Source organism: Phoca vitulina, unplaced genomic scaffold, assembly GCF_004348235.1.
Source record: "Phoca vitulina isolate PV1807 unplaced genomic scaffold, GSC_HSeal_1.0 scaffold2, whole genome shotgun sequence".
Classification (NCBI taxonomy): Eukaryota; Metazoa; Chordata; class Mammalia; order Carnivora; family Phocidae; genus Phoca; species Phoca vitulina.
Window position 1 is genome coordinate 86,918,769 of NW_022589705.1, and position 18,412 is coordinate 86,937,180.

The 18,412-nt window shown below is 59.6% G+C and overlaps 1 protein-coding gene across 2 annotated transcripts; it reads right to left on the reverse strand.

The window, feature by feature from the left end:
* Positions 1-1,295: 1,295 nt before the first annotated feature.
* Positions 1,296-12,685, reverse strand: LOC116624433 (neuroblastoma suppressor of tumorigenicity 1). Of its 2 annotated transcripts, none has more exons than XM_032392335.1 (4): positions 12,652-12,685; positions 4,327-4,521; positions 4,089-4,200; positions 1,296-2,762 (listed from the first exon to the last, which is right to left on the reverse strand). In XM_032392335.1, the coding sequence occupies exons 2-4, from the start codon at positions 4,491-4,493 to the stop codon at positions 2,514-2,516; spliced, it is 528 nt and encodes a 175-aa protein (XP_032248226.1). In that variant the 5' UTR covers positions 4,494-4,521; positions 12,652-12,685; the 3' UTR covers positions 1,296-2,513. The 2 variants fall into 2 exon arrangements, with proteins under 2 accessions (XP_032248226.1, XP_032248234.1); XM_032392343.1 differs by lacking the exon at positions 12,652-12,685 and adding an exon at positions 12,254-12,333.
* Between the last annotated feature and the right edge of the window lie 5,727 nt (positions 12,686-18,412).

Genomic DNA, 18,412 nt, shown 5'->3' on the forward strand with positions numbered 1-18,412 from the left:
CTGGGTTCTCAGAGGTCCAGCACCGGGGACACGGCCCCAGGAAGTCCTGCATTTGGACCTGGTCCCTGAGTCCTTGGAAGCCCCGCAGCATCTTCTCTGCGCCCTTGGGTCAGGCCTCACCGCCAGCCGTATAGAATGGCTATTAACATGACCAGGGCTTGTCCCTACCAGACTAGGGGTCACTGAAGTCTGCACACAGAGGGTATACTTCTCTCCAATCCAACTCCACGTCAGGGACGCAGGGCCCCCGTGGCTGGTTACGTCCGCACAACTGCAAGAAGCGCCATTCTGGAGCTGGGAAGTACACAACCCGCACAACAGCGCAGAGCAGCCATGCAGGGAAGGCCGTGTCCGCCGAGGAAATCACGCGTGTGGTACACCACCGTCGTCGCTAGAGGGCGCAAGATTAGACTCCGGGCGCCGCTGCTTCCCCGCCCGTGCACAGCACTCCCAGGGCATAAACGCGCTCAGTTGCAAAAGGATTTTCCATGGATCAGAAGTAATATATGCAAATTGCCTGGTATGTGGCGTTTACAGCAATGTGGGTGAGGAAGAAAGGGTCCGGGCCCTCACCCAGCCCACCAGCCCTGCTGTGTCTCAATGATGGAGAGTTTGGGGGGACCGAATGGCATGGGGGTAATGATCCCAAGCCCACAGGGTCACTGTGAGGTGGTCAGGCACCCACGTGGCACATGGCAGGAGACACAAGTGACAAGCGCTAAGGTTATGCTGACAGCAGTGATCAGGCCTGGGCTCGAGCCCTTGGCTGCCATCTCCCAACCGCCCGGCCCTGGACAGTTGACGTAATCCCTCCCTTCTTCCCACGCCTCATCCGTACAGTGCGGGCAACATCTGCATCACAGGGTGGTGCTGAGGATTAAGTGAGCGACTTTATGTAAAGTACTTAGCACAGCACCCCACCTCATATATTCCTTTATAACCACTGGTTTTGTCTCTTTCCCCTTCTTCTGGGCCGGGCTAGACTGGGGTCCAGGGAAGGGCTGATGCTGGGTCACTGTGAGGGGGAAGAGATGGCATGAGGCAAGCCTAAGAGGCCCCCAAGGGTCAGGATTAGACGCGCCTGGTCTGGAGGCCCACCCAAGGTACACACAAGGCTGGAAATGGGTGCCCAAGGAAAGAGGTGGGAGCCAGGGAGGCAGCGGCCACTGGGCCGCACAGAGGGTCTGCTCGCGGGGCTCACCGTGCAGCCTGATCCCCTCCCCCAGGCCTCGCGAAGGGCCCCCTGGGGGACCCTGGGTCGGCAGAGCCACCACGTGAGGAAGAGAACACAAGCATTGAACGAATTTATTCATGAGAAAACTCAGGGAAACAATCTACTGGTTACAAGCTCCGGAAGCTCTTGTCGGAACAGCCATGGGAAGGGGGGGCCGGGGCGCCCCAGGCAGGAGGCCAGGGGAGCTGACAGCCGCCCTGGGGACAGAAGAGCGGACACAGGCAGGTGTGGGTGCCCGCCCGCCCTGTCCCCGGGACCCCACTCCCCCTCCGGGTTAAAGTGCAGCTGGGAGGGAGGTGATGGGTGGGACGGGGTGCTGGAGAGCTGTGGGGACACTGGCCGCCATGAGCCCTCCCCCCTCCTCTTCTTGGTTTCTTGAGGCTCAGCCAGAGTCCATCCCACCCAGGTCCCTCCTTGGAGCCTCCCCGCCGTCAGACATTTAGAAAGAGCTCCCCAGGAGGGGAAGGCTGGCTCCATCAGCTTTCCGAGGGGCCCAAAACTTGGGGGACGGTGGGAGGCACTACCATCTTGGAGAGGGAGGGGGAGAGGGATACTCCGGTGATGGTCCGGGAGCCCTCCCCTCCCCCTGGCCCAGGTAGTCTCCTCCCTTGCCTTCCTCCACCACCTGGAAAGCCAAGGAAGCCAGAGAGGCCCCAAGAGCCCGGCTCCCAGCTCCAGGGCCATGAGTCAGCAGGGTCCTGCCCAGACCTGACTCCCAAGCACGCCATTGAGGGAGGGCCATTTCGATGCCACTGGGGAGAAGCTGTCCTGGGGATGGGAGGCCTTTGGGGAAGCCTATGGGGCTAGAGCTTCTGCCAGGGGTCTTCCTATAGCCTGGGCCCAGCCCCTCCCTCAAGGCTGCTGCTGGCAAGGAGCCCACCCTCAGCTCAGGGCCCCCACTCCACCATCTGCACCCCAGGGGCCCTGCCCCACCAGGGGCGGTGAGGACCTCACACCCACCTCAGCAGCTTAGCCAACCTCCTCCCCCTCCCGAAGGCACATCTCTAGGAGGCAGAAAGGAAGAGAACCACCCCCCCATCTGAAAAAGAACCCTGAAGACCTCTGCTACCTCCCCTCACTCTTGAATATATTAAATTGTGCAGCTTGGCCCCAACCCCCCCCTTCAGATCTCCATGGCAACCGGAAAGCATTCCCAGTCCAAGTCTGAATCCAAGTCCATCCAGTGCCAAAGGGGGGCTCCAGCCTTTCTCCCCACCGTTCCCCCAAGGGTGAGACCCAACATTCCACAGGGGACGAGAGGGGAGGAAGAGTTGGGGCCTCAGTCCTCAGCCCCCTCTTCGTCCACGTGGGGGGCCCCGGGGGGATCCTCGGGCTCGGGGGTCTGCCCGCCAGGGTGGGGGTGGGGATGGGTGCCCGGCTGGGAGCCCGGCGTGTCCTCGCCCTGCACGTAGACGCTCAACCCGTGGCTCGGCTCCTTGCCGCACGCCTGGCAGCTACAGTGCAGAATCTTCTCCACCAGCTTGTCCACCCGGGGCACCTCCTCGTGGCCGGGGCACTCCAAGGTCACCTGCAGAGGACAGGAGAGAAGGGAAGACATGTTTCCAGAGGCCCCAAGGGCAACAACACTCCTCACGGGACCAACAATCCCAGAGACCCCAAAATGCCTGAGCCCACCTGGGGAGGTACCCCAGTTAGCTCTGTGGGCCCCTCCACAGGGAGGAGGGCGAGCCCCTGCAGGAGCCACCCGACTTGTCTCCTCTCAGCCAGTCCTGCCACCTCCCTACCCATTCCCTCACAGCAGCCTGAGGGGAGAAATCCAACGGGGCCTGCCCTGCCCACAGTCCCCCTCAGTGCTCCCCACTGCACTTGAAGAAAAGTCCAGACTCCTTACCAAGGCCCCCCCAGGACCTTCAGGCTGCCTCTCCACCCCTGACCTTGTGCCACTCCCACCAACTCTGAGCTGCCTAATCTGCCCGAGACTTTGCACATGCTGTTCCCTCTGCCTGGAAGGTCCTCACCTAACCCACCCTGGACCACCTACCCCAAGCTGGCCCACTTAACTTCTACTTAACCTTTGGGTCTGCGCTCAGACATCACTTCCTCAAAGAACCCCATCCCAAAGCCGCAGCCCAGCCTAGGTCTGCCCTACTGAACCTTGCAGGGTCTCGCTCTTCTCCTAATTAACACTTTTCCAACAGCTCTTCCTTTTTCCCATCCTTCCTCCCTTTTCCACAGAGCACCTACTCCCTGCCAGTGCTGGGGACACAAGGATAGGCATGGTCCCTCAAAGAATTCAGAGCCTAGCAGGGGGGAAAAGACTTGTCACAATCACCCAAATGCAGATGGAAAACTGTGAGGCACACGGTGCTCAGGGGGATGGGAAAGGGCACTGAGAATAGTGCTGAGCCAAGAGCAGAAGAATGAATAGACATTAACTGGGTGAGGAGAAGAAAGTTATTCCAAACAGGGAAAAGAGCATGTGCAAAGGCCCTGTGGTCGTAGCAAGCAGAGCAGGTGTAAGAGATTGAAAGAAAGCACGTTGATGTCAAGTGTCAAGCAAGTAAAAAGGATGAGAGAGGCGAGACAAACTCAAGAGCCTGGGAAGCCAGGCCATGCTGGGCACTGTGGGACCCAGCAAGGATTTGGGTCTCATCTTAAAACAACGGGAAACCACTGAAAGGATTTCATCGTGTGACTGACGTAAGAAAGATCTCTTGTCCCGTGCACACTGGCGTCAGACGCATAAGCCATCCCGCGGCAAGGGCCGCGTCTGGATCCCCAGCACAAGGCTCGGCCCCGGCACACGGTGGGTGCTGAGCGCTACGCCCTGCGGCCACGGCCCGCGCAGGCTGGGGGTGGAGGCCGGGCAGGCAGGGGCGGCGGCGGTACTCACGATCTCCCACATGGACTGCGCCGGCATGCAGGAGTCACAGTGAACCAGGGACTCGGTGGACTGCGGGAAGGTGTTGGGAACGCTGTAGCTGAAGCACTGTCCTAGGCACGCCCTGCGGGAGGAGAGGTCACTGTGCCCGTGACACTGCGGCGGCGGGGATGGGCCACCCCGTCCTCTGCCTCCCTCCTGCCCCCCTGCCCCGTCCCCAGCCCCTCCCCCCACCGCCCCTGCATCGCACCTGTTCTGGATGGACTTGGCCTCACAGCCGCTGTGGCCCACGATCTGGGTGATGTTCTTGGCCTCACACCAGGCGCTCTTGTCCGGGAACAGGGCCAGCTTGTTGATGGGCGGCGGGGCGGCCAGCAGCATTGCGGGGAGGACGGCCCCAACCAGGACCCGAAGCATTGTGCCCGTGGCCTCCAGAGCCCTAGGACTGAGCACAGACTGCAGGTGAGGCCAGCGGGGCCCAGCGGGCCGTGGACAGAGGGGACGGTGGTGCGACAAGCATGGGCTCTGACCCCCGACTGCCTGGGTTCGAATCCTAGCTCCACCGCTTGCCAGCGAAGCACAACCTTGGACAAGTTACTTCTCCTTTCTGGACCCCGACAGTGGGGCTGCTAACATCCGCGCGTGGGATGGGCGTCAGGAAGACGGCACGAAAGCCCTCAGCGGTGAGGCTAGCAGAGAACGCACGCTCTGCGCGTGTTACTTTCATACCCTCCTGTGCAGCTTCGAGCAACTTACTTCTTATGTCTGTGCCTCGGTTTCTTCATCTAAGAAATGGGGATGGAGAGACAGGATGGCAGAGGACTGTGATGCTTCGGGCCCTCTGGGAAACACAAAAGCTTGCCCAGGAAACGCAGTGTCTGCCCTCGAGGGGCTGGCCACCCGGCGCGTCTCCTGGGCACGCCGCCCGCGGGTCAGCCACCAGGAAAGCTAACCTCCGTCCAGCACTGTGACTTCTTGGGCCACCTTGGCTGGCTGGGCGTCAGGCGAAACAGCTAACCCCGGACCAGGCTATTTCTTTTTTGGATGCCCCACCAGAGCCTCAAGCCCTGAGTCTTTACAAACATCCTTATTTATCCCCATTTCCATCCCAACCTTCAAGAACAAAACAAGCGCTTGACCCTCTGTAAACTGGATGGAAGGAGACGCTAATACCAGAATTTGCCAGAAGATGGCGCTGCAGGGCAGCGTGTGTCTAAAGGACTGCTCTTAGAGGGGGCTCTCCCAGTGTTCCCCAACTTCAACCTCCCTAGGCTTTGCCCTCTCCCCCACCTCCAAATGTATGGAAGAGGGAGGCTTCAGAGCGACTTGGAAATGAGGGCAAGGCCTGCAAGGGGGTGCTCTGGGGACAGGACATGGGAAAGGGCGCTGGATGGGGAGCAAGGAGTCTGCCCCTGCTGTGCGACCCTGGACACCCAGGCCTCAGTGTCCCGACCTCTAAAATGAGTGAGGTGCCCTGGACCGCTGGTTTCCAAACCCAGCAGATCATGAGAATCCCCTGAGATCCTTGGGGACTTGCGGAGTGAGGTTCTAGGGTGGAGCAGGACTTCGAATTTCTAGCAAGCTTCCAAGGTGCCTCTGACATGGAGCCAGGCTTGGGAACTGGTCCAGCTCAGTCAGTCCGGGATTCCATGCCTTGGGACGGTCCCAAGAGGGGCCCGGGCATGGCCGAGTCGGGACCAGGGGCCAGGTGCTGTCCCCCAGATGTCCAGCACTAGAGTGGGGACGTTCCCGTTCAGAACGATCCTACCCTCAGCCCGCCTCCTTGGTGAAGTGTCCAGGAAGGGGGAGGGGTTGGGGGTCTTGTCTGCTGCTCCAGGGAAAACCTAGGTGGGTTGGCTCAGCTGGGCTCTAGGGGATGGCCCAGGCCAGCCTGCAGGGCTGTGACCACCTCCACATCACTGTGTTCCCTCCACCCACGAAGTTCTGCTCAGCCCCTTCTCCCTGCAGGAGGTCTCCAGAAGCAGAGACAAGTCCCATCTCACTGGACCCCAACGCCTGGGTGCCCCTGCTCTCAGCCAGCAGGGAGGGGTGAAGCGGGGAGAGCAGTAGGAGGTGAGTCGGGACGGCCTGCCCCATCCCAAATGCGTTTGTGTCATGACCCTGGCTCTCACCCACGGGTTTCCGGTCTCACTCACAAGATGGACAGCAAAGTCCATGTTTTCAGTACAACCACATCCTAACCAAATAGAACGGACTCATTCCGAACTGGCAGCCTAACTAATTTTTCAACAAGCTGGGCACCCAGGAGGCTCCCTGACCCCACGGAGTCCTCTTCTGTGCCCAGGGAATTAGGCTCTGAGTCGGGGTCTGACCACAGCACACCACGAGGGGCCTCGCGGGGACCACCCGAGGCCGCAGCTCCCTCAGAGACCTCAGACAGGTCTGGGGACTTTGTCCTCTACCTGACCCTGCGGCGATTCCTCAGGAAGACCAGGCTGGGCAGGAGGTGACTGGGAGTTGAGACCTGGGTGGTATGGAAGTAGCCTGGAGCTCCGCGGGTCTGCTTTGCAGCTGACTTTGGTGGGGTTTGGAATGGCAGCCATGGGCCAGGACCAGGCTAAAGGGGGGGCAGAGCTGAGACTAGGGGTGGGGAATAACAAGGCTTATTGAGAGACAGGGCAGTGGTGAGGTTTTAGGGGAGTCACGGGCCTGGAGCATGGGGACTGGTTATTAGGGTCAGGTTATAGCAAGTACACAGGCCAGAGCTAATCCAGCGGTGCCCACGGAGTGGGGGGGGGGGGGGTCCTGTAAGCCAACCTCAGAGGGGGCTGGAGCCACGGTCTGCTTGTCCAGGCCAGCAGCCCTGCCCCCACAAGCATGGCCCCTGGAGTCCCCCAGTTCAAGTCTGGCCTTCCCACCTGGGAGCTGTGTGACTTCCAGAAATAAAGCTCACCTCTCTGCACATACTTGCCCCTACCCTAAGATGGGGAGTACAGCACTGCTGGGGAGAAGGCCTGGGAGGATGCAATCAGCAGGCCCCCCGCTCAGGCCAGTCCTCATCCCCTGGGAAGGTGCGGGGAAGGCGGGGCAGGCCTCAGGCCCCTGGGCGCGAGCGGGAGGCAGGGGAGACCCCGGGCTAGTCTCTCCCACCCACACACACTTGCCATCGGATGCACCCACGTTCTGGCCGCCCTCACACCCAACCCCCAAGAATCCCTGCTGCCCCCCTCGCGCTGGGGTGAGCTCTTTGCTAGCAGGTTTTCTTTTTTGTTGGTTTATGCTTTTTTTGTTTTTTCAAGCGGCAACTCAGCCAATTTTTTTAGACAGCAGGGGGACCTTCCTTCCTCCGACAAGAGCCTCACCCACGGATTCTCATCTCTTCCTCCCTCCCTGAAGGTCACGCCACAAGTCATGGGACTCCTAGAACGCCAGGGTGGGAAGACGGATTTCCCTAGGCCAACAACCCCCCTTGCTTTGCCAAGGGGTCATCCCCAAGGCCCCCCACCCCGGCAAATCGGGCCAAGCAATGCTCTTCCACTGAGGCGTGCGGTTCCCTCCAGTTTAGCGCTCAGTCCACTGAGCACCTTCTAGGTGGTGGGGGAGACAGAGGCAAGGGTGAGGGCAAGGGAGCTGGGGCCCCAGACCCTACACCCACTCAGAGCTCAGAGCCTAGAGGAGGAGGTCAAAGGAGGTGGGTTTCGAGGAAGCAGCTGTTCAGATAGTCAGAGATGGCTGGAGTGCAGAGAAGGAGAGATTCTTAATTCTGGATTTATTTTTAAGAATTTATTTATTTATTTGAGAGAGAGAGAGAGGGAACACAAGCAGGGGGAGTGGGAGAGGGAGAAGCAGGCTCCCCACTGAGCAGGGAGCCCGATGCGGGGCTCGATCCCAGGACCCTGAGATCATGACCTGAGCCGAAGGCAGACGCTTAACCGACAGAGCCACCCAGGCGCCCCCTTAATTCTGGATGTAATTCAGGACTGCAGTGAGTTGCCAATGATGGGGAGAGGGGGGAGCTCCTGGCTGAGGGGACTGCACTCGTAAAAGCAAGGAGAGGGGCTTCATCACTAACAGCCCAGCACATTCCCTGCCTGTCTCACAGTAGGAAGAGCTGGTACTAACTGTGGACTAGGCACTGTTCTGGGTGCTTCTAACATGTAGGCATTTATGCGGTCCTTACAACGACCCCATGAGATAGATACTACTATCTCCCCCATTCTATAGAGGAAGAAACTGAGGCACAGGGAGGTTAAGAGATTTGCTCAAGCTTACAAGATCAGGACTGACTAACACCAGGATTTGAGCATGGACACTAGCAAGGTAAGCACCTGCTACCTTTGCAGATGGAAAGGCTCCCAGAGGATAAAGCCAGAAACAGGAAGAGAAGGTGTCCAGGGAAGGGTCTGGAGCTGGCAAGAGGCCTGGGGCTCCCTGCCCCAGCAGGCTGCGTCTCTTATCCTTATTCACACTACCTGGGAGCAGAGTTCAAGTCCCACTCCTGACTCCAATGCCCATGAGACCCCACACACACACCCTCACACACACACACACACACACACCCCAACTGATAAGAGTGCAGCCAGGGCTGATCCCTGGGTCCTTGGAGCCTCAGGAAAGGCCTAACACAACCTGCCTCAGAGTCGTGGCGAGATTTCAACGGGGGCATCCTCAGCCCGGGGTGGGGGGGGGGATGTCTTCTCACCACCCCACTGCCACTCCCAAATCCAAACCCCCCAGATCCTCAGAGGCCTTGTGCAAACACCAGACACATCCTGAGGCTGCGAACAACACAGAAAGAAAGTTCCCTGGGGGAGGGGAGGGGTCGCTGGCTGACCCACGCCAGCACCGTGGAAACTGAGGCACAGACCAAGGAGGTGAGCACCCAGATCTCTCACACCAGAGAACAGGGCAGTGGACAAACACAGCAGAGCCGCTGGGTGGCTTTCTCAGGATCCTTGGTTCAGAAGGTCCCTGGGGAGGGGCCGGGGGTGGGGCAGCAAGAACAGGCTTCGTGGTTGGGCCTTCGGCGTCCTCTCTCTGTTTCCACCCCTCCCAGATCCTAGCATCTTCCCGGAGATGCTTGCCAAAACCCACATGCCCGGGCCCCAGCCCTGGATATTCTGACCCCACAGGTCCAGGCCGTGGCCTGGGCATCATCTACAAGCGCTCTCACATGATTCTGAGGCCCAGCCAGGTTAGGAGCTATGGCCCCCCAAACTCTCCAGGGAAGTGGCCCCCATAAGAGCACTGCTGACGGGAGCCATCCACCCCGCTTCCTGGATTCTAGGTCCTGGAATGAAGTCTTCAAGTCACTGGAGGGGCCTAGATTTCCAGGGAGACCTCTAGCCCACCCACACCTACCGTGAAACCCTTTGTAGAGCAGAGTCGATTTTCTGTAAGAACTGAACAACTGCTGCCCGTTTCCTCTCTGGGGCAAACCTGAATATTCAGGCCACGTACACCAGGATTTTCTTGCTAGAATGGTCCACTCACTGCCAGTCACACATCCACACAGGCCCCTGGTGTCACCGTTCCCTACAGCAACCAGCCTGGTGTGGGAGCAGGTGAGGGCAGGCCTGGCAAATCCTTGGTGGCAAAGGCAGCTTCTCCCCAACTTCAACTCCTGCTCCCATAACCTCTCCTGGCACCTTTCCCACCTACAGCCCCACCTGAGTCGGATGGAGGCTTCTATCTGTGGGCCCAGCATCTGGGCGACATGGAGATTCGCACAGCAAGCACGTGGCGTTTGTGGTGTGTTGTTCTTGAACTGATCAGACCAGATGACCCCAGCATCTCCCCCCCCTGCTTTTCCTGTCCACATACACACAGGGCCAGCTCTTGGTTCCCCACCACTGACTGCCACAGACCCAGGTTCACATCCTACCTCAGCCAACTTAAACTTTCTGTGCCTCAATTTCCTCATCTGTAAGGTGGGCACATGAAGTGCACAGAAAGGCCTGCAGAGGGCGGCTGCCACGGAATAAAGCCTCGGTAACATCACCCCTAGGGCTAGCCTGGGGTCCCTGAACTCTGCCCCCACCCCCCTGCCTCCTGCAAGATGCCCCTTGCCCTCCCCCTCCCTCACCTCCTCCCACCAGATCCTGGGCGGGTCCTGAAAATATCTAAATCCGGGGTTGCAGTTGCCCTGATGAGAGTGGATTTAGGGGAAACTCAACCATATGAGATGATAGCTCAGAAAGGGTTTTATAAACTGTAGAGTGCTGCCTCCCACCCGGACCCGCCAGGGCGGGAGCCGAGAGGAAGAACCCACTCAGACTCTCACCCTGGGGCCACTGACTGAAGAGACAGGGTCTTGGAGAGATCAACCCCCTAGGACCCCCCCCCCCCCCCCCCCCCCCCCGGAGAAAACAGGCTGGGCCTGGCTGCCAGGCTGTCCCCGCTGCGGGTGTGGAGGGCGTGGCCTCTGTGGCCACAGCCCTAGGCTTGGGCTCAGCCAGGCTGGGGCAGTCCCTGCAGGTCTTGGAATGAGCACAGGGACTTCCTTGAATGGTGCAGCTAGAAAGGTCGCTCTGGGATGCAGGCCAAGAGGCGTCAGACCCCAGCCGTGATCCGCTCAGCAGGCTCTCCCGGGCCCACCCTGGGGTCCAACGACAAGTTCAGGCCCAAGCTCATCCATTGACTCACTGTGTGCCTGGGTGCGGGAGAGTCTAATAGTTAGAGACAGAGCCACTGAACATTTGCTTTGCCTTCCTGAGCCCCACGTTTGCTGCTCTAGAAGAGGGAGCATGGCCTGGGAATGTCCATTTAAGCAGATTCCCTCAAGGGCAGTCTGGCTCCAGCGTGTTGCTTAAGGCCACTGTGATTCCATGACCCCAGTCTCACCGCAGGGTGGCTTCCTTCCTCCCTGCGCTGGCAGAGCATGAACTAACTGTCCAGGGGGCGGGCACACAGGGCCAGGCCCATGCTCCAAAGGCCTGCCCGCCTCTGCCGGGCGGCTCCAGCTGCCGGGCTACAGCCCCCAGACCCAGGCCACGGCTCTCCCACCTGCAGACCCTCCTGCCCACAGACCAAAAACGGTCTCCAAAACAAATCTATGCTAATGAGCTGCTGCAGGGCCCGCCGCACATCTGCTCAGCAGAAGTCCCACTGCAGACCTCACCAGCATCCCTGCCCACTCGGCAGCCTCCGACCCTTGGGGCTGGGGGTGGGGAGAAAGAGCCAAACTCAGTCTGAAATCTCACTTTAAAAGAATGAGGATATACCGTGGCTAATGCAGACCACCTACTCCCCCCATCCACCCCTCCAAGGCGCAGGCCCAGGAGAAAAGAGGTCCAGCTTGTGGCGGGTGGGGGGGGGCCAGGGTCACCAAGGAAATGCTCCAGTCTCGCCTTTTCTTTGGCCCCAACTAAAGGCAAACCACACCCAAGCAGTCACAGCATCTGGGGGAGTTTCTGGAGGCTGGTGGTTTCCACAGTAACAAAGGGTGAGGGGCTCCTTGTTGACAAATTGCTTCCCCACCGCCCTCCCCAGCCAGCGCCCAGCCTTTGGCCTCCAGCCCTGACCTCTGTTTTCCTGGGGTTCCCGTAGTTACAGGCTGGTGTCCTCCAGCTGGGCGAGGGCCTCAGAAAGCCTGAAAATGTGCCCTTCTCCCATGATGCCTGCCAAGCCCCTGGCCTCGCCAAGGCAGGCAGCTGCCCCCTTTACAGCGGCTTGTAAAAGATCAGAACCGCCCCGCCCAGGGAGCGGGGCGGGCAGGTGGCCGGCAGCGGGGCCCCGTTGTCCGGGCCGCCTCGCGGGGGTGGAATTCTTAAGAAAACTGAGCCCCCGGAAAGGCTGGCTTCCCCCTGCCCCAGACTCAATTCCAGGGGGATGACCCAGGCCAGGCCCCGGGGGCAGGCGGAAGGGAGGGGAACGGTTTCGCTTCTTTTACCGGGTCTAGGAAACTATTCATGAACCCCACTGGGGGGGCTCGTGCCTCCGACACTGGGGGGTTGTCTGAATTTGAGGGTGGGGGGATCAGGGAGATGCACAGACCCTGAGGGACTCCCCCAGAGGGGCAGGACGGAGAGACAGAGAGAACATAAAGGCAGAAGCACAAACCCAGGGAGACCGAACACGAAGGCAGAAGGGGAGAAGAAACAGAAAGAAAGGGACCGAACAGAGAGGGGGACGGAAAGAGAGGGACGAGAGACACGGGCAGTCGGATGGGGAGACCGAAAGACAGGGAGCGAGACAAAAAGGAGGCAGAAACGTACCGGAGCGGAGCGGCTCGCGGGCGCGGCGAGGCCCGGGCAGAGCCGGGGAGACGCGCGAGCCCCACGGCCGAGCTTCGGCCGCTGCCCCGGCGCCCGCGCGGCCCGACCCGCCCTCGACCCGCCCGGCGTGCGCTCGCCACGCACCTCCCTCCCTTTCTCTCCCGGCCGCCGAAACTCCCAGCGAGCAATGGAAACCCCCGGCGAGTCCGGGCACGGGCTCGGGGCGCAGCGGTGCCCCCCAGCCACCCCGTTGCCGCGCCCACGTCCCCAGCCCCGGCGTCCGGAGGCGCCTCCGCCCCGTGCCCCGGGCCGCCGGACGGGCCGGGGGCGCGGCGCTGCCCCTGCGGCCGAAGCCTCTGGAAGCCGGGCGCCCGCGTGCCGGCCCGGGCGGGACTTACCGCGCGCGCGGCGGCAGCGGCGGCCGGGAGCGCGGCGCGCCCGCCGGTTCCTGCGGAGCTGTCTGCGGGCCGCGGGGGCGGCAGGCCCGGCGCCCCCGGGGAGGCTCGGGAGGCGGCCGGCAGGGCTGGCGGCGGCCCCGCGAGGCTCGGCTGGGCTGCGCTGCGCGCCGTCTGCGGCCCCGAGCGGGCGCGCGGTGCGGGGGAGCGGCGAGCCGAGCGGCTCCGACGTCAGGGGTGTCTCCGCTCCAAATAGGGAGCGAGGGCGGGGGCAGCGGAGGGAGGGACGCGAAAAAGAAAGAGCGGGCGGGCGCGCACGGCCGCTCCCTCCGGGCTCGCGGGAGGGGGCGCCCCGGCCGCCCGGCCCGGCCCTTCTCCCTGCCTGCGAGCCTCGGGCCGGCCTTCGCGGCGATCCGACGGCGCGGCGGAGCTGCGGGGCCGCCCCGGCCGGCGCCCCGGGCATCAGGCAGAGAGCCCGGCTCCCCGGCCCGTCCTAAAGCGCCCTCCGCCGGCTTTCTCTGCGCTCCGAACTGCCCTCCGCCTCACTTTTCCTGACACTGGCCGGGCCTCGGGGTGACAAAGATGGAGGTCTTCCCTTTTGTGGGGACCGGGGCGTTGCGGTCTTGCTGCGAGGCTGTGGCGCTCCAGTCCACCGAGTCCCGACGCCAGGCGACCGTCCCGGCTGCGCAGTCCCGCGGTGCGCGCAACCTATCCGATCTCGGGCACGGCCCGGGTCAGGTCCGGCTCCTGGGACCCCGCTGTCCCTCGCCGTCCGCCCAGCCTCCTCTCAGCTCAGGCACCGGTCTCGGCATCCGGAGAAGGGTGTGAGAGCCCCGGAAGGACTCTACAGAACGGGAGCGCCGACCAACGGACTCACTTCTCTGGCTCCCGGGAAGGGCAGAGCGCAGGCCTGGCGCCCAGCGTCGCCTCGGCCGTCCGACTAATCAGCCCGCACTTGGGCGGGGGGCGGCTGTGCCCTCTGTTCTGCGTGCTCTCAGGGGAGTGGGGAAACAGCTTTGCTCCTGGAAAGTAGTAGCCCGGGACACAATCGGGGGACTTGCACGTTTTGCTTTCTATCAGAGTTGGGCGTGTCTGTGTGTTTTACCCCGGACCGATCCGTGTCACAGGTGGCTGAGTATCTTGGGTGGCTCCTAGTGGCCTGCCGGTAACTCCAAGGTGTGCTCCGATTGCTCCAAACCCAGACGCATCCCCATCCCTCCTAGCTCCTGCTTATGCTGTTCCCTCAGCCTGGGGTTCCCTTCTCCTTTCCTCTCCTGGCAAAGGCATTCTTTAAGCACCAGATTGGAAAGACTTCCCAAGACCCTCGGGTAGCGGTAAACCTCTCCCTCCTCAGGTGTGACGCTGGGCATGGAATCGTACGTCTGGCAGTGCCGATTTCCCTCTATGCTGGTTGTGCGTGTCTCTTTCCCCCTTTAGACCGTGGGCTCCTTGAGGGCAGTGATGGCCTATTTCAGTGTCCCCAGTGCCTAAGGACGTGTCTGATATATTTGGCTGAATGGAAGTAATTATTAACCACCATAGATAAGTGTTCCCAGGAGAGTGACAAGAATAACAATCCTACAATACATAATATGTATATTACTTACGGTGTGTATTTGTATGTATAATAACAATCGTAAGAGCTCACACATACTGAGCACCTCAGTGGGTGCCTGCTCCCATTCTAGGCACTTGCCACCGGCACAATAATTCTATAAGATTAACAGTATTGTTATCCCCATTTTATAAGTGAAAGAAGCAAAACCTAGAGAGAGGTTAAGTAACTGGCCTAAAGTCACACAGCAGGAGACGAGGCCAGCTACTGTCTGTTAGATGACCATGTCCTGCAAAGCCTAGTGTCACTGCCCGGTGCTCAGTAGGCACTCAGGGAATATTTACCGTTGTGCTTACCACCGCCGTTCTCCATGCAGACTCCAGGCAGGGTGGGCAGTGGATGTCTGCATTTTGAAAGAAGCCACTCCAACACCGCAGGAAGCTAATTGTGTAGCCTCATGAGCTTGTCAGATCGCACAGAGATCAGGGACTAGTAGTCCTTGACAGTTCAGCCATGACTCTCTCAAACGCAGGGAGGTTCTAGAACAATCCCAACCACCTAATCAAGGACACGGGGCTTGGTGTTGAGTCACCCCTGCCTGGGGAAGACTGGTCATCACAGAAGGACTACAATGTGCGTAGGGGGTCTGGAAGGTGACTTGTCAATAATACCAGCAGCTACCAGTATGTGCCCAGTATCATGCCAAGCACTCTGCCCGCTTTATCATATCGAATCCTTACCACAGTCTCAACATCATCCCTGTTTTAGAGGTGAGAAAAATCGAGGCCTCAAAAAGTTAAGTGACCCATCCAAGATCACACCACTAGTGACTGAGAGTCGAACTTGAACCCAGACCCGACAAGCCCAAAACCTGTGCTCCTTCGCCCGCCACACCCTCTTGGCTGCCTCAGAGCCTCTCCCCATCAGGCTGCGGTGAGGATGCTACCCCACTGGGAGCCAGGGTGACGGGGCCCCTGCAGGAAAGGCAGAACCTGTCACGCCAGAGTCCCCGAGCTCACGCAGATGCACCTGGTTGGCAGCAGCGAGCCAGTTGCCCCGACAGGCCTGGCTGGCACAGGGCACGGGCCTGAAGCCAGAGCTTGCTGGCCCCAGGCCAGCCTCGTGGGGCCGAGTAATGTGGGGCCCAGAGCAGGGGTAGAGGGCTGAAAGCCTCTCTCCCCAGCTCATTAGCAAACATCTGGGCTCAAGAAAATGACCGACCTGGAATGTGGCCGGGCTGTGGGGAGCTGCTCCCTCCCTGAGTCCCGGGAATGTGAGCTCCCTCCCGCCGGGCACGGGCTCGGGCCAGCTGTTAACTCTAATCCAGTCAGCCTGGCCTCGACAGGGGTGCAAACCTCTGCGCTCTCCTGGAGAGTGAAAACAAGCAAAAGGCCTTCCTTCCCAGTCCGGCCCACTCAGTCAGAGGGTTGGTACTGCCCCCCCCCCCCCCCCCCCCGGGAGAGGCACAGTCCTTCCCTCTTCTATGAGATAAGGAACAAGCATTTCCACACGTGCACGTTTGCAGTTGGGAGGGGCCGCTAGGACTCATCACAGAAGGTTCTGGAGTCTTCCTGCTTGGGTCCGAATCTTTGCTCCATCACCCGCTGACTCTGGGACTCCGTGCAAGCTGTTTCCTGCCTGGGTCTCGGTTTCCTTCTCTGCAAAGTGCAGCTGGTCATGGTACTCCACAGGGTTGTTGGTCAGGACTCATTCATGTATTTAACAGATATTTATCGTGCCTACTGTGTGCTAGACGGGCACAGAGTGTGGAAGCCACAGCAGCGGACCAGACCAATAAGGTCCCGGCCCTTGAGATGCGTGTGTTCTGGGACAGGGAGCGGAGTCCGAGGGAACAGATCAATGGGTTTCTCATCATTAAGTGCTCTGAGGGAACGAAGTGAGCCAGAGGGGGTGAGGGGAGGAGAGAAGCCGCAGAAGACGGCTCGGAGGTGACGTTTAAGGGAAAGTTGTGACGAGGAGCCAGGACTCGAGATAAATGGATGCAAAGTGCTCGGCACAGTTTCTGGAAACCAGCACGTGCTCCAGAAACTGAAAGCTATCTTAGGAAGGTTCGTACATAGCAGAGGGAAGGCGGGGGTCGGTGTCCCTGGGCCACACCTAGGCTTGAACACAACTAATACACTTCCTGAGCCTCAGTTTCTTCATCTGTGAAATAGGAATTCTAACAGTGCCCAACTACGGGCTCACCGAGAGCCGTGCACACGAAGTGCAGAGCCTGAAACATGCTCCCCTCTCAGGAAGTGGGAGCTGCTCGTGTATTATCCTCTCCCATGGAGGAAAGGATTTGCCTCAGTTTGCCCAGCCAGTGAGCAGGGAGCCCGCTTCTCCCTCTCCCACTCCCCCTGCTTGTGTTCCCTCTCTCGCTGTCTATCTCTCTGTCAGTGGTTGTCCCTTTCCACTCCAGAGGGGCAGCCTAGCATGGTGGTCATGGCTGTAACAGCTGAACACCCTGATGTTGCCAGGGATGGGGTGCCAGGGGCTGTCCCCAACCACCCCTTTACCCCTCATTTGTTTGCTTTCTCCCTCCCTTCACCCCCCTCTCCAAACCGCCACCTCCATGTGGCCACACCAGAGCTGGGCTGTCCAGAAAGGGGCATGCATGTCTCACCCTGCTGCTCGTGGTAAACACTAAACAAGGTTGCCGTGGCGGGGGCCACACCAGGCACGTCAACTCCTTGACAATGTCACTTGTCCATTGTTCTCTTACAGTGTTTCAGCTGCCAGCGGCCACACAAATCTACAGAGAACAGAGCCTTTCTCCCTCCTCAAGAGTTGATGCATATTTAATATCCTACAGAACAGCTTTTTTTCTTAAGGTTTTGGTGCTCCAGATAAATTTGTTGAAAAATCCCCTTAAAAGGGGCACCTGGGTGGCTCAGTCAGTTAAGTGTCTGCCTTCGGCTCAGGTCATGATCCCAGGGTGCTGGGATCGAGCCCTGCGTCAGGCTCCCGGCTCAGCGGGGAGCCTACTTCTCCCTCTCCCCTCTTGTGCTCTCTCTCTCTCTCTCTCAAATAAATAATCAAAAAAAAAAAAAAGAGGGGCGCCTGGGTGGCTCAGTCAGTTAAGCGGCTGCCTTCGGCTCAGGTCATGATCCCAGGGTCCTGGGATCGAGCCCCGCGTCAGGCTCCCTGCTCAGTGGAGAGTCTGCTTCTCCCCCTCTCTCTGCCTACTTGTGCTCTCTCTCTGTCAAATAAATAAATAAAATCTTAAAAAAAAAAGAAAAGAAAAGAAAAGAAAAATCCCCCTTTTAGGAACGTGGGGATTGGGGGAGAAAAAGAAGGCACAAAAGAATATCATCTGGGTGTCTGTCCTCTACTAGGGCGACGGCCTCCAACTACTGACCACTGACCACTCGCGGTGAGGGTCCTTGAACCTGCCCTCCTGGCCAGAGCAGTGGGACCAGAGTGGACAGCTGACCCAGGCTGTGCCAATCAGATGCTCTCCGAGGAATCTGAACTGTAAGGCCCAGGGGCCGTGCTGGGCAGCTGAATCCCGGTCAGAGTGGGATTCTAGAGAACTCTGGGCTCCTGAAGAAGCCGACAAGGGCTTGGTTCTTGTACATCCTTGACATTCACCTGTCCTTGGAATCTCTGCATTTCTCAAGTGTCTTACAATCTTAAGCTAATTTGCAGAAGTTTATCATTTACCTCCCCCAAAAGTCTGATAGAAATAATGTCTTTCTGTGAGCACTTCCTAAGTGTCCAGCACAGTGGCAGGTACTAGGGACAAAATAAGGCGGAAAGCCTGCCCCGTACGGGAAAAGGGCAGACACACAGACAATGAGAAGTAGCAAAGTCCCAGGGGGCTCACAAGGAAAGGCTGGAGGAAAGGCTCGCTGGAGGAGACAGGATTTGAACAGGGGCTTGAGCAAGTCAGGAAAGTAGTTCATACTAAGAAAGAAAAAGCCAGGGGAGCGCCTGGGTGGCTCAGTTGTTAAGCGTCTGCCTTCGGCTCAGGTCATGGTCCCAGGGTCCTGGGGTGGAGCCCCACATCGGGCTCCCTGCTCCTCGGGAAGCCTGCTTCTCCCTCTCCCACTCCCCTTGCCTATGTTCCCTCTCTCGCTGTGTCTCTCTCTGTGAAATAAGTAAAATCTTGAAGGAAGGAAGGGAGGGAGGGAGGGAGGGAGGGAGGGAGGGAGGGAGGAAGGAAGGAAGGAAGGAAGGAAGGAAGGAAGGAAGGAAGGAAGG

What these genes read in the sequence shown, in the direction of transcription:
- LOC116624433 (XM_032392335.1), bottom strand. Translation starts at nt 4,493, where the DNA reads ATGCTTCGGGTCCTGGTTGGGGCCGTCCTCCCCGCAATGCTGCTGGCC. An exon ending in GCCAAGTCCATCCAGAACAG is followed by an intron (nt 4,201 to 4,326) that starts GTGCGATGCAGG and finishes CTCCTCCCGCAG; the next exon opens with GGCGTGCCTAGGACAGTGCT. An exon ending in CGCAGTCCATGTGGGAGATC is followed by an intron (nt 2,763 to 4,088) that starts GTGAGTACCGCC and finishes TGTCCTCTGCAG; the next exon opens with GTGACCTTGGAGTGCCCCGG.